This window comes from Erythranthe guttata, chromosome 13, assembly GCF_056151865.1.
Source record: "Erythranthe guttata isolate IM_541 chromosome 13, IM_541, whole genome shotgun sequence".
Classification (NCBI taxonomy): domain Eukaryota; kingdom Viridiplantae; phylum Streptophyta; class Magnoliopsida; order Lamiales; family Phrymaceae; genus Erythranthe; species Erythranthe guttata.
The window spans coordinates 6,256,058-6,270,128 of record NC_142545.1 but is presented as its reverse complement, the minus strand read 5'-3'; the positions used below and the strand labels follow the sequence as shown (position 1 = coordinate 6,270,128).

At 33.4% G+C, this 14,071-nt stretch overlaps 2 protein-coding genes across 2 annotated transcripts; both read right to left on the bottom strand.

Moving 5' to 3' along the window:
• Nucleotides 1-304: 304 nt before the first annotated feature.
• Nucleotides 305-7,760, bottom strand: LOC105964378 (uncharacterized). The gene is made up of 5 exons (XM_088812343.1): nucleotides 7,119-7,760; nucleotides 6,339-7,007; nucleotides 6,163-6,242; nucleotides 1,514-1,670; nucleotides 305-466 (listed from the first exon to the last, which is right to left on the bottom strand). The coding sequence occupies exons 1-5, from the start codon at nucleotides 7,758-7,760 to the stop codon at nucleotides 305-307; spliced, it is 1,710 nt and encodes a 569-aa protein (XP_088668469.1).
• Nucleotides 7,761-9,600: 1,840 nt separating this feature from the next.
• ACD32.1 (alpha-crystallin domain 32.1) lies at nucleotides 9,601-12,993 on the bottom strand. The gene is made up of 6 exons (XM_088811567.1): nucleotides 12,679-12,993; nucleotides 11,459-11,572; nucleotides 10,948-11,113; nucleotides 10,710-10,824; nucleotides 10,422-10,574; nucleotides 9,601-9,857 (listed from the first exon to the last, which is right to left on the bottom strand). Exons 1-6 carry the CDS (start codon nucleotides 12,781-12,783, stop codon nucleotides 9,788-9,790), a joined length of 723 nt encoding a protein of 240 aa, XP_088667693.1. The 5' UTR covers nucleotides 12,784-12,993; the 3' UTR covers nucleotides 9,601-9,787.
• Nucleotides 12,994-14,071: the final 1,078 nt, after the last annotated feature.

Below are 14,071 nucleotides of genomic sequence, written 5' to 3'. Positions count from 1 at the left end.
GGGAAAGGCCGATATCCTCATTGGTGGCGTAACCCTTCGACTAGGAACATGTTTAACAGTTATAATACTTAAGTAAATATCTCACGATCCTAACGATCAATTACTAGTACTTGTAATAACTGTAAGGACTATATCTATGCTTGTGACAAAGGGACAAAGATATAGAATGCCAAGTTGTTTTATCATTAATACGAATAAAGGTTCGTTTATTACAATAATAAATACGAAAGACCACAGCCACATGTTGGCTTGTTGGTCACCTACTCTAACATGAGGTGGATGTGGTATCCGGTGGCGGTGGAGGTCATTGTGCCATGGGTGGAGCTGCAGGAGAAGCGTTGACTCCCGCTGTGGCGATGTATTGTGTCACTACTTCAGTGGCAGCACGAGTTGAAGCTTCCGCAATCATGTGTTGCAGGGCCTCTTCGGTTATTTGAACCGTTCGAGGAGCGGGGAGTGGTGGAACCTGCGGGGATTTATCTGGACATCACGAGGTGGATCCTGATTACGAGGAGGAAGTGGCAAGCCAGAGCCTCAGCGAGGTAGGAGGTTGTTAGCATTGTCACGTTCTCTCCGAGTAGATGACTCAGGGACATCATGCGCGCTACGTGATCTTGAAGGCCTTCCCACAGACGGCGCCATTATGATGATGCTAAAAATTAGATCACCTTAAGTTGTTGTGATAGAGGGAGCTAGGAGAGCAAAGTGGATCACTGCTCACGTGCTAGGTGGCCCTGAGATACCTGCGAACAGAGAATACGTGAACTAGGTCGATCGGGGGTTGATCCGACGGAAACCCCTCCGACGCTCAAGTCAGACGTGCGGATTGTAGAAATAGTTGAGAGAATACAAATTATAGCATTACTCAGATAATAGGGCGTATCTTTAATAAATGAATTAAATCGTTATTTCTATATTGTCGATTGGGCTAAGGTTAATTTGGTGGGCCCAAACGAAGGTGATTGAGCTTTCGTAATAGTGTTCATTTAAATCGGGCTCGTGGACCAGTAAATTGAAAAATTGTATGTTTATTGGGCTGGCCCAATTAAGCATATCAAGTACCGAAAAAACCGTGCCATTACCAGTCAATCACTAAAAAAGTGAACGTCTAATAATAGTACTAGCAGATTGAAATTTAAGAGATTAAATTGTCCTTACAGAACTGATCTTCTGCCTTTTCTCATTGATACAACTGTTGTTATATACAACTAATAATTTAAAATAAGGGGAAATGTTGGATACCCCTAGTTTTGAAAATATATAGGAATAGGACCTATGAATTTTTCTTCCTTAGTCAAAGATCCAAATTCTAATCTTAATTTAATAGACCACGAGACAAATTGAAATACCCGTTTTGCCCTTTTAGTTAAAATTTGAAATCCTAACCCTCTCTCTCAACTCTCATTATTTTCTCTCTCCCTCCTTCCAGCCATTTTCTCTTCTCTCTCCTTTCTCCCACGTTTTCTCCTCTCCCTCTCAACACACTTGTTCTCTTCTCTCTCTCACCGCCCACCGTCGCTGCTCCACCACCGCCTTGGGCCGCTGCTCCGCCACTGGTTGTTCTCCTGCTCCGCCGCCACTGGTTGTTCTCCTGCTCCGCCACCGCCTTGCGCCGCTGCTCCGCTACCGCCTTGTGCCGGCCGTTGTTGCTCCTCCCACCGCCTTGAACTCTGTATTAAACCATCCATTTCACATTTTTAAGTTATTTTTTTAATTTATGAATATCCATTCATTTTTAATTTATTTTTTTAAAATCTGAATTCATATCACGGTTCACCTTTTTTATTGTTTTTTTTTATGAAAACCAACTGAATTCGATAATTTCAAATTGTGATCCGACGATGTCTAGTCAGATCTAATGGTGAATTTCATATCTGGAACCGGTGGTGTTTGATTTGTATATATTTACTGCATTTATAAAAAAAAACGAGATCTATTATGTTTTTGAAGATCTGTGAACAATTAATATTAAAATATGTTTCTTTGGATTAATTTGATTTTTTATTATAAATCATATATAATTTATTTTTTGTATTTATTTGAAGATGATTCAAAATGCCTCAAGTGTGAGAGATTTTATTGTCTGTAGTAGAAATTTGATCAGTAGTGGTTACTTAGAATGGGTGATTTGAGTCAGGTGAATATACAGTTATATTTAGAGGGTGTTTGGCTAAGATTATAAGATGTTAAAAGGAGCTTATAAGATGTTTTAGAGCTTATAAGCTCTTCCAAAGTGTTTGGTAAATTTTTAGAAAAAGATCTTAATTTTTTTTAAAATAAGCTGTTGGAGAGCAAATAAGATCTTTTTAAATAAGTACCTCTACCCCACCTTTTTATTTAAGATCTATTAATAAGTTAAAATAAGAAATAAGCCAATTATCCAAACACTCAAAAAATTAATCCTAAAAATAAGATGTAACAGCTTATCAGCTCTTAAAATATCTTATCAGACGTAAGAGCTTATCAGCTGTTTAAAATAAGCTTAGCCAAACACCCTCTAAGTCATATACAGTCGTATGTAGTCATGTATAGTCATGGCTACATATAACTATACATGACTATAGGACTTGTAGTATACTATAGTCATTTGTAGTTGATTTCAGTTCAGAAAATTTATCAACAAAAAAAATATCATGTTTTTTTTTTTTTTTCATGTGATCTAACATGTTCCATTTTGCTATTTAACTCGTATTTTATTGTCGCAGATTTTGCTTTTATTATAATTTTATGACATGCAGAGAATAAGATGCGATGAAGTGCCTTGTGAAGTTGGATTCATGCTACAGTAGTCTAGACTTTATGTCACTATATATAACTATATATAACTATAGATAATTGTAGATAACTATAGTCACCTGTGTATGTTGTAACATACAGTTATTATATGTTTGCTATAGGTTTTTTAATGTACAATAATACTTGTTCATGTTTGAAGAATATATGCATGTGATTGTATTTTTTCATTTTTTGTTTGTTAGTTGATTTATAATATCAAGATCTCAATTGTGAATTTTATTTTTTGGTGTAGATGAATTTTGAGGTAAAAAGATAGTACATGACTAAATATCAGTGTTCTAAAAATCGGCCGAGGCGGCCGATTAATCGGTCTCCGAGGCGGAGGGGGTCAAAAACCTTTACGATTTTAGTGTAAAAGTTTGAAAAATCGGTTTTTTGCCTGTGAGGCGGTTTTAGGCGGTTTGAGGCGGTCCGAGGCGGTCAAACCTTTATGGCGGGTCAAACTTCGGTGGCAAAAATCGACAAAAAATCATTTTTTTTTTTTATTTAAATAATTCAAAATAAAAGTTGGGATTTTAATAAACAAAATATGAACTTATGTTTTCTTTTGTTTATGTTAACTGTTATTGTTAAAGAACTAATGATATATGTTAGGAATGTTCAAGAATAAATGTAAATTAAAAAAAATAATTATTTATATTTTATAAGGATATTTATGTATTATGATCTTATTATTATTAAAATTTTATTATTTTATTAAGATATATACATGATGGAGATATAACTATGTTTAAATATCTTTTTATATATGTTTTGAGTATTTACAAATAATATCTAGAAATATATTATATTAAATTTTAAAAATCGATTTATTTCCGATTTATCACCGATTAATCACCGATTAATCACCGCCGCACCGATTAATCGTGAGTCTGTCCCTGACCGCCTCCGACCCGATTACCGCTTTTTACAGCCTTGCTAAATATAACTATACATGACTATTGAACTTGTGGTACATTGTAGTCATGTGTAGTATACTTTCAGTTCAGTAATTTTACCAAAATTTGAATTAATAAAAAAATTAGAAAAATTAAAATTAAAAAAAATTAAAATTAAAAAAATTAAAATGAAAAAAAATTAAAAAAAATTAAACAAATTAAAAAAAATTGAAATATTAAAAAAAATTATAAAAAAATACAATAATAATAATAATAATAAAGGTACAATATATATACAGGAATAAAAAAAAAATTAATTAAAAATTATGATATATGCAGTACAAAAATACTAAATGCATGTCCAAAATGATAAATGCAGTTGGTGAAAATGTTGAATGCAGTTAGGCGAAAATTGCAAATAAGGGCACAATAGTACTTTTGCCTCTGCAGGGGTATCTCAAATGAAGATTTCATATGAGGGGTGTATATCTAATGGACCCTTAAAATAAATAAATAAATAAATAAATGATTCTTCTAGGCTTTGTTTGGTTTGTGAAAAATCGTGTAGGAAGATGAAAACATTAGGAAATTATTTTTTCGACACTTTACAAATAAGCCCATCAATGGGTACTTATTCATAAAGGGTTGCAGACAAAAAACTCTTTTACAAAAAAGTCCACACATGGTCCAGAGGTTTGTAAAAGACTAAAATAGCACCTCACATTTTAATACGCTATAATTTCATCATTTAATTTAATATAACCTCAATTTGACCCCAAATTCCACAAATTATTCAATTTTGACCCAAAACACAATTTTGCCGTCACCGCCGTTGACCGCCGGTCTCCGGTGTTGACATTTTTTTTTTCTTTAAAATCTTTTTGCCCCCCGTTTAAACAACAATATTTTTGTGGTTGACAGTAATATTAATTATACTATAGTTTAACACAGTAATATTACTATATTAATCTCTAGCACAATAATATTAACACATTAAAAGTCATTATTATTTTGTAATAGAGTAATTTTAATATGTTGACCGTTCAACAAATATAAACATAATAAAAGGCCAAAAGAATTAATATTATTGTTGCTGACAGTAGTATTACTGTAACAACAGTAATATTACCGTCAATCACAGTAATATTATTGTTTTTACTGTAAAATTACAATAGTAGATAGTAATATTATTACGGTACCCCGTCCCGTCAACAACTCAAACAAAACAAAAAAACCCAAGAAAATATTAATATTAATGTGGTTTACAGTAATATTATTGTATTTACAGTTATTTTACTGTCAACGACAATAATATAATTACGTTGACTTGTCAACAAATCAAAAAAACAAAAAAAAAACCCAAAAAAATAATAATATTGTCGTTGATTCTAATTGTACTGTCAACGACAGCACAATTACGTTAATGTACTGTCAGCGACAGTATAATTACGTTAATGTATTGTCAGTGACACTATAATTATTGTTAATGACAGTACATTTACGGTCAACATTTAGTGGCGGACGTAAAAACACGGATAAAAATTTTATGAGAAAAAAAAACACTAAACCAATTCAACGCCGGACACCGGCGGCGGAAAAAACAGACCAAAAAAAAAACAAAAAAAAGTCCAAGCCCGAGATCGGCGGTCAACGCCAGAATCCGCCGAATCCGGCGGTTGAAAAAACAGACTAGAAAAAAGAAAAAAAAAATTAGTCACGAGCCACGTGATTATATTGTCTCATATCATTATTACAGACTTACTCCCAAATGAAATAGCGTTGATATTGATCATAATTTAATTTTTTGTATTTGCAGATAAAGTTATTGCTTTTCAGTACTCCTAAAATAAGTTGTTTCATCCCTGTTTGTGGAGCAAGAGAGTCAGTGCAAATGACACGAGTTTGCATCCCTTGTCAACGCTTTTTACTCGATATTATGCCTTGTGAGTCGTATAGTTTGCATACTATTTATTTTCAGTCAAAAAAAGATTATCATAACATTTATGTTCTTAATCAGCACGTTTTCTTTATATAAATCTGCTTAATTAAGGCTGTAAGATACTTTTACAAATATAGTTAGAAACTAAAGTATGTATACAATTCAATATAACTTGTAAAATCACAATTTAAGGTCTGGTTTTAGGATAAAATATTGACGAATATTTTCAAATTTACACTAGAATGGGAACAATGTAAGACGACAACCAACTTCAAGAAGTTTTGCGTAATGACGGATAGATGAGGGATTTTCTTGTTAATTGACCTTAATTCAACGAATTTCTCGTAATATTTTCCAGCTCCTGAGAATACTTGTAATAGGAGTGACATATGAAGCTCTCACACAATTGGATAATTAGTGACAGATAAATTATGAATTAAGAAACAATTGGATAAAAGTTCCAAAAAGATTAAATAATTCAGCTTTAAACAACTGATAACATTTACATCTTCAGATGGAGGCAACTCTACAGTTAGTTGCTTAGGCTACTTTTTTAACGGGATATTGGTCATGAGGCCATTGGTTAGAGCAGAAGCAGATGTAAGAGATGCCTTCAATATACTCAAAGCCTACAAACAAAAATTAAAATACATGTTTTTATTATCTATGAATTAAAAAAAAAAAAAAAAAAAAAAAAAAAAGAAAAGAAAAGGGTATTTTAGTACCTCTTGTAGCCCTATCTCAAGCTCCAGTTCCTGTACGTCGGATAAATGAATATTCTGCTCCTTGAAACCCAAAAGAATTGAGGCCATACAAAAAGGTGTTGCAGTTAAATCATCAGTTATCTTATACATTGTCGGTCCCCTAATATATTTCCCCGGTCCTTTCACAAAATTGACAGAAGAAAAATTGCTCATTTCGGGTACATAACCATCACCATAGCAAAATCTTTCTTCACTGAGAGGAAGAATTTGAAATTTGGAAATATAACCGTGACGCAACTTCCCTTCGATTAGCCTATTTTTGATATATGGTGTTGCTAGATGACTTTCATCAATAAACATCACTATGCTTCTGTATAAATTGTCTATAGCCTTAAGAGATGTATTGCCACCCAAAAGGTATTCAACTGCTCCAAAAGGGATGGCAAACAAACTACAAAGAAAATCCATAAAATCTTGCCCTGCTCGAGCAAACAACAACTTATTGGTAGACTTTCGTACCATAATTTTCAAAATTATCTTCTTTGAGTTAGAAGTTGCTTCTTTCTCCTTCAGAGATAAAATTCTTGGTTCACATTTTACCGTGGCAAAATGATCAACCTGTCTTTTGTTGAGTATAACATCGGACAGTGGAGTACCGGAGAATAACGATCCCTTAAGCAAATCCATAATCTACTTAACAAAAAAAAAAAATAACATAACAAAAAAAAAGGTGAATATATACAAAATAGAATAGAGATTATTAATAATCAAGAAAGAATAATAAAAAAAAAAAAAACTAACCTCACTGAACCCAAAAGTCACAATCCTTAGCTCACCCAAATCCATGTCGGTTATGCCAAGATTTCTGAGTGTGTGAATGAAGCCAGTCGAATTAGGGAATACCCGAAGATCGTCAGAGATAATAAACGACGCTATATCGACGGTAAAAATTCCACCAGCACGATTAATAGCTTGAGGACCTATTTTTCTTACCCTTTTTCTTCCACAATTACATTCTGAAGTATCATAGTACACACTTAAACAATCCATATTACAAGATGCATAACATTTCGGTAACGGACAAGTGAAATGTTCAGTGGGCTGAGTTTCACTTATATCAAGTTTCAGTTTACGACATTCGTCTCGGAATGAACTTGTGGGATTGAGGAGCACCTCCTTACAACCCTCTGTCCAGAAATAGACACCGTCGAGATTCGATAAGCTGTCGTACAAATTGGTTAAGCTTCCAATATTGACGACATGTGTCTCTTGACCTTCTCCGTAGTGCTTCTTCAGTACCCTCACGATTGTTCCCAATGGCAATGTCAAAAAGCTTAACAAAACATCCGCAAAATCACTTTCAACTTCGGCGAAAAGAACTTTGGTTTTCTGTTTGTGCAAAAAAACTCTTAAGGAGAACTTAACATCTTTGGAATTAGACATTAATTTAATTTGTTGTGTGTTGGTTGTGCAAGTGAAAAATGTGAATAAAAGAATTCGACCCTCCCTTACTCTTTTTATAAGGTCTAAAAATTAAGACCAAGGGTCATTGTTACATCAAGGAACGTAAGTTTAATTTTCATTCAATTTAGTGATGTTTTCTAGATTAGTTGAAAAATCAGCATTTGATCAAAATGTAAGTTAATTAATGCAGTAACAATTACTGATGAGAGGGCTCCCAGTTTTTATTGAAAGTTGAAACTATGATGAAATTGTCTTTTCATCTATTGGAGTATTTATTTCCTGAAAGTTGATGCATTACATGTACACGTTATGATTGGTTTGAATATTCATAAAGCTCTAAGATTTCATAAAAATGGCTTTGCTTGTTGTATAGACTGCTTAAATTTTAGGGTAAATGCCACTTTCCCCTCTTGTACTTTGGTTCCTTATCACTTTACCCCTTCTACTCTCAATTGTATCGATTTGCCTCCTTGTACTTTGGTTCGATATCACTTTACCCCCTTCTACTCTCAATATATTGCATCGATTTGCCCCCTTGTACTTTGCCTCGATACCACTTTACCCCACTTTACACTCAATTGCATCGATTTGCCCCCTTATACTTTGGGTCGATACCACTTTATCCCCTTATACACTCAATTGCATCGATTCGTCCCCTTGTACTTGAAAAATTGTCTCAATGTGACCCTCGCCGTTAGTTTTCACACCTTTGAACTTAACACCCTTTGATCTAAGTCTGAAAATTACAAAAAAACCACCCCTCCCAGTTTAAATAATTATTAAAAAAATAAAAATTCGCACGTCCAACACATATTCATGTAAAGGAGACAAGAGGAAAAATACGGAAACAGGGTATCGAAAACGCGGGGTTTTACAAGAAAACCCTACGATTTTATCTTTCCCCTATGTGATTATTGATCGATCCTCCGATTCCCTCAATTATGCAAGGAATTAACACGGATTACTAACCTGAGATGTTAAATTAATTATAACATGTTTTCGCGTGTATTATGATTCTATTATTCTAGAATGAATTACTGCATTCCTACGTTATTAAATAAAGAACAAAGATTAAGCACAAATCTTAATAATGGCTACCTAGGAGGATAACTATATTCATATGCTAACACAATAAAATTTCTTCTACCACAATTCTAATTGTTGAACCGATCTTCCGATTCATGTATTCAATAATAACAATAAAGCAAATAAAGTGGTCAGTTTCATGCACTTAATAAACAAGTAGAAGAAGTAATCCGAAATTAAAAGTTGAATAAAATCATAGAACTGAGTTCACAAATCCCACTTTGGTTTGAATAAAATCCTAGAGACTAAGAGTTTAGCACTCGTAGTCATTCTTATAATTAATAATACAAGTTCATAAATAAAGTAAGAAAAACTATGCAATTGAATCTTCGATTGTCTTCGTCTTCGCCTGTAGTTCTGCGCTCTAAGATTGCATAAAAAATCTTTATTTTCGTGCTTGAGGTTGCTATTTATAAGGTGCCAAGACTTGGTTGAAAATAAGTGATTTCCTTGTGCAATTAAAATTCCCTTCCTATGCAAATTCGCCTTCCCGGACGGCCGTCCGAACTGTGGTGAAGAAACTGGGACGGCCGTCTCAATTTGCGTAAGCAATTTCCTCCTCTTCATCGACTCGGACGGCTGTATGTGATTTCAAGGCAAAATCGAGATGACCGTCTCGATTTGCGTAGGTTTATGTTGCTTCTTATGATCTTTGTCTCAAGCACTTAAGAAATATAAATATTGATTTGTCTTGTACAATAGCACAAATTCGGGGCATGCTGCTAGAAAATACTCATAAAAAGTGCAATATTTGTATATACATAAACTCCATTATTTATAAACATTACTTTTTATGTATCATATGTTACACTAGTGCATATTAACAATATGAGATTGATAACAAAAGAAGTGAACTAAGATGCAATAGGCATTGCTAATTAACACATAGTAGTAACTGTATATCTGTATATATTTTTAACCTACATGTATGCCTTCCTCAGCCACCTTAGCCCCGAAAGTTTCGGAATCGTAATCCGAAGAAGCCCATCCCTGCAAATTAAAATCAATATTAAAGATAACATACATAATTAGATGCCAATTTACTAGCTAGCTAGCTTTGCCAATATATATTAGGGTAAATTACAACCATCCCTAAGGTATGGTCAATTTACAAAAAAAAACCCTCTTGTTTGGATAATTACATCTACCCCCAACTATGATTTTTTCTTACACATCTACCCTTATGGTGTCAAATTCAACATAATCATCTAGATTTCGTGGAATGTGCTTTAGTTTGTACTCGTTTTATGTAAAAATACAGTTTCTGATGCACCACAATCTGATATATACAAGCCAAAAAACACATTTTATGATCATCTTGCTTTAAAATGTGGAGTTCGAATATGATAAAACGGATACAAAAGTGATAATATTCCATATAATCTCGAAGATTCTACTAAATTTGAAACAGCAAGGGTGGACGTGTAAGCAGATTTATAGTTGAGGGGGTGGTTGTAATTACCCAAACATGAGGGGGGATTTCGTAAATTGACCATACCTCGGGGTGGTTGTAATTTACCCTATATATTATTACTAAAGCAGAATTAAACTTACTGAATTTCAGCTGAAACATTGTCCTTGTTTGCATTAGTGGGAAGTGGCCATACAATTCTGTATGGACCCTCTGAAATCTCCCTTGTGTGATAAGACTTATTCGAACACGCCGCACCACAAGACCAGTTTTTCCGAGTCCCGTTTACAATCAATCTGTCACATACAAAACAAGATATTCAATTCCAGCATTCGTTCGTATGATCTTTGTCATCTAAACTTTCTTAAAATAAAAAAAAAATATTAACATCGAAATCAATTATAAAGATGGCATATATATGTATATCTTACGTATGGTCATCGACCTCCACTTTTATGTTGTCAATACTAACACCGGGAATTTCTAACGTAACAACGTAACTCAATCCAGATTCTACAACATCCATTCTCGGTGACCAATCAAATCCTGAGGGATGTATTAATAATGCAAGAGATGTATTAATGTTATTGAAAAGACTAATTAAGCGATGAAAGAAATACATCTCGAGATATGAATTAAAAAAAAAGTCAAACAACCACGTTGACTCACCCTTCGATGCAAGGCCAGAATATTTACGATTTGGCCTTGCAAACATGGGAGCTTCTAGATTAGGGTCGGCATTTACGAAACCTTGTACCGCAGATTGGTTTCCTTCAACCTTAGCTGCAGGTCTTGAAAATGCAGGTGCTTCAAGAGCATTATTACATCCCTTTGCCTGTGCAAATGTAGTCAGTCAGCCATAAGAATTAGGGCAAATTACGGCCACCCCTGAGTTATGGTCAAATTACGAAAACCCCCCTCATGTTTGGGTAATTACAGCCACCCCTCAACTATATATTATCTTACGAAAATACCCCTTTAGAGGTAAATTTAGGGATATTAAATCGGTAAAACCGAACCAAAATTTCGGTGCGCCAACATTTTCATACCATTTACCGAACTGAATAAACGACTTGGTTCGGTAAATAACCGAATTACATCAATTTTATGTAAAAATATTATAATTAGGAAATTAACAAACATACGAAATGACTAAAACGCCCTTTGACATCGTTCTGACCTGGTCGGTTGAGGCTTGTCTCATGTAGAAACCTTGAGAATTAGAACCTTGACGAGCAAAGAACGTTCGGTTGTCACACCTCCGCATTACAGAATTCAGACCGTTGCTACAGCTCTAAATTTATATAGTATAGCAATAGAAAAAAATAATAAATAATAAATAAACACTCAAAAGTATTATGGAATATTCTTCTCTACGGGTTATCGAGAACAAAATAACAAGGAGGGGAGCTTACTTAAAACACTAAGGCCCCGTTTGGTTGACAAGATAAGATTAGCCAAGATAAGACTAAATAATCTAATGAGACCCAATTATTTTATTGGAGCTTGAAAGGTCCAACAAAAAAAACTCATTAAAATGCAAGATAAGCCAAGATAAGACAAGATAAGCCATGATTATATAATTTTGGCGGGTCGACCCGGCAAGTTATTGAGGATACCAAACATCAAATTAAGTCCAACTATTTAGTTAATCATGGCTTATCTTGGCAACCAAACGGGGCCTAAGAGATGGAAATAATATTGTCATCGGTTTTTTCTAGCGGTTGCATTAAAATCATGCTATTTGTTTCTTGACGGTTACCTCCATTAAGCTACTAACAAACCGTGAAGTTTATTTCAAAAAATTTGATGCATCATTTCGGTTGGCAATTAGTTATATAATTTAAAGAGAGAGGACAGTTACTGTTTCCCCAATTCCCCTCCTCGTTTCTCGAACCCATGACCAAATGTGCTTAGGTGCAAGGTGCTTACCAACAGGCTACCTCGTCTTAACGGCCGGCGTATACTTTTGTACGTTGTCCGGTGCTCAGAGGTACAAAAGTTTGACAAGTTCCTCATTCCAAAAGTTCGAATTTTTCGTTTAGATGGCAAAAATTTCGTGTTCAAAACGACGAGAAATAGTGATGCAGTTATATATTCTGTTATACTATAACTAATTTAGATCAGGCTTAGAGGTATTCCCTGTTTCTTTATACAATAGTCAATTCTTTTGTTTCTTTTTTCTTTCTTCTTTTTGTTGCTTTTGTTTCAAAATAACACAAACCAAAAGGCCTAAATGATTTCAGTAAAAGCTAAGGCAGCCAATATATTCTAAATAACAGAAAATCTATTGAACTAATATTTCTGGTAAGAAAAAACTAATAAATATATAAATAAATATGCAAGAAGTAGTGTATATATATATATTATATATATATATATATATAGAAAGTAAAGTACCATTGGAAAAAGGTGGGTGGCAGAGGGTGATAAATCTTGAAAAGGAGAAGCTGATAAATGGGATGAAATAACATTCGCTCTTCTTCTTACAGATTCACTCTCCATTGATATAGATAATAAACACACTGCACTCTGCACAAGGGGTTGGTTGCTAATTAATTTATTTGTAGTCGAAATTCAACTCAATTTAATTAAGAGGGATTATTATTATTATATATCTCATCGGATATTTTTGTCATTGAGTGATGATTATTGATATGTCCCGATATTTTCTTACTTGTCTACAATTTGGACACGAATAAAACAGAGGCTTATATGTTTACAGCCAAATAAAATTTTAAAAATTAAATAAAAATTTCCATCGAAATATTGCGGATGATATTCTACAAAGGCTGCTGAGTCAACGGTTGAAGTGATTTGTAGATATAAAATTTTATTGCAACATTTCCTCCTTAAATATTGGCACTAAAATAATAAAATTTCAGATTATAATTAAAAAATAGGGTTTTAGTGCATAATCCCCAACCACATTTTTATTATTCAAGGTTTAGGGGTTATATATCTTTCACCAATAAGCTCGTCTCTTTAATATTTATTATAAATAAAGGAAACATTCATGTATATGACAATATTACCCCCAACCATTTATACTCAATTCTTAATTGTAATCCCAATTTAATCAATTTGACCACAAAAATCCAATTTTTACCACAAAAATCCAATTTTGACTTTTTTTTTCAAAAACTTTTTTTTTTTCAATTTTTTTTTTGCCGCCGGATTCCTATGTTGACTTTTCGGTTTTTTTTTTTCTTTTTTTTCTTCCGGATTTTTTCGCCGGTCTCCGACGTTGATTTTTTTTTTCTTTTTTCTGGTCTGTTTTTTTCCGCCGCCGGCCTCTGGCGTTGACTTTTTTAGTAGTTTTTTTAGATTTTTTTTTTACGTCTGCCGCTAAACGTTGACCGTAATTGTGTTGTCACTGACAGTAAATTAACGTAATTATACTGTCAATGACAGTTAATTAACGTAATTGTACTGCCGTTGACAATACATTTATGTCATTGTTCTGCCGTTGACAGTAAATTAACGTATTATTATTATTTTTTATTTTTTGTTATTTTTTTTTTATTTTGTTTGATTTGTTGACAAGTCAATTTACTGTCGTTGACAGTAAAGTAACTGTAAACACAATAATATTACTGTCAACAACATCAATATTATTATTTTTTTGGGTTTTTTGTTTTGTTTGAGTTATTCGCGGAGTAACGTAATAATATTACTGTCTATTATTGTAATATTACTGTAAACACAATAATATTACTGTGGTTGACGGTAATATTACTGTTGTTATAGTAATATTGCTGTCAACCACATCATTATTATTATTTTGTTTGGA

Bases quoted from the DNA above. Each gene is read 5' to 3' on its own strand.
- LOC105964378 (XM_088812343.1), bottom strand. From the start codon at position 7,760: ATGTCTAATTCCAAAGATGTTAAGTTCTCCTTAAGAGTTTTTTTGCAC. The intron at 7,008-7,118 runs GTTAGTTTTTTT...TTTGTTAAGTAG, and splicing joins TGACTTTTGGGTTCAGTGAG to ATTATGGATTTGCTTAAGGG. The intron at 6,243-6,338 runs GTACTAAAATAC...TTTTGTTTGTAG, and splicing joins TTGAGATAGGGCTACAAGAG to GCTTTGAGTATATTGAAGGC.
- ACD32.1 (XM_088811567.1), bottom strand. From the start codon at position 12,783: ATGGAGAGTGAATCTGTAAGAAGAAGAGCGAATGTTATTTCATCCCAT. The intron at 11,573-12,678 runs GTACTTTACTTT...ATATAAATTTAG, and splicing joins CCACCCACCTTTTTCCAATG to AGCTGTAGCAACGGTCTGAA. The intron at 10,575-10,709 runs GTAAGATATACA...TGTATGTGACAG, and splicing joins GTGGAGGTCGATGACCATAC to ATTGATTGTAAACGGGACTC.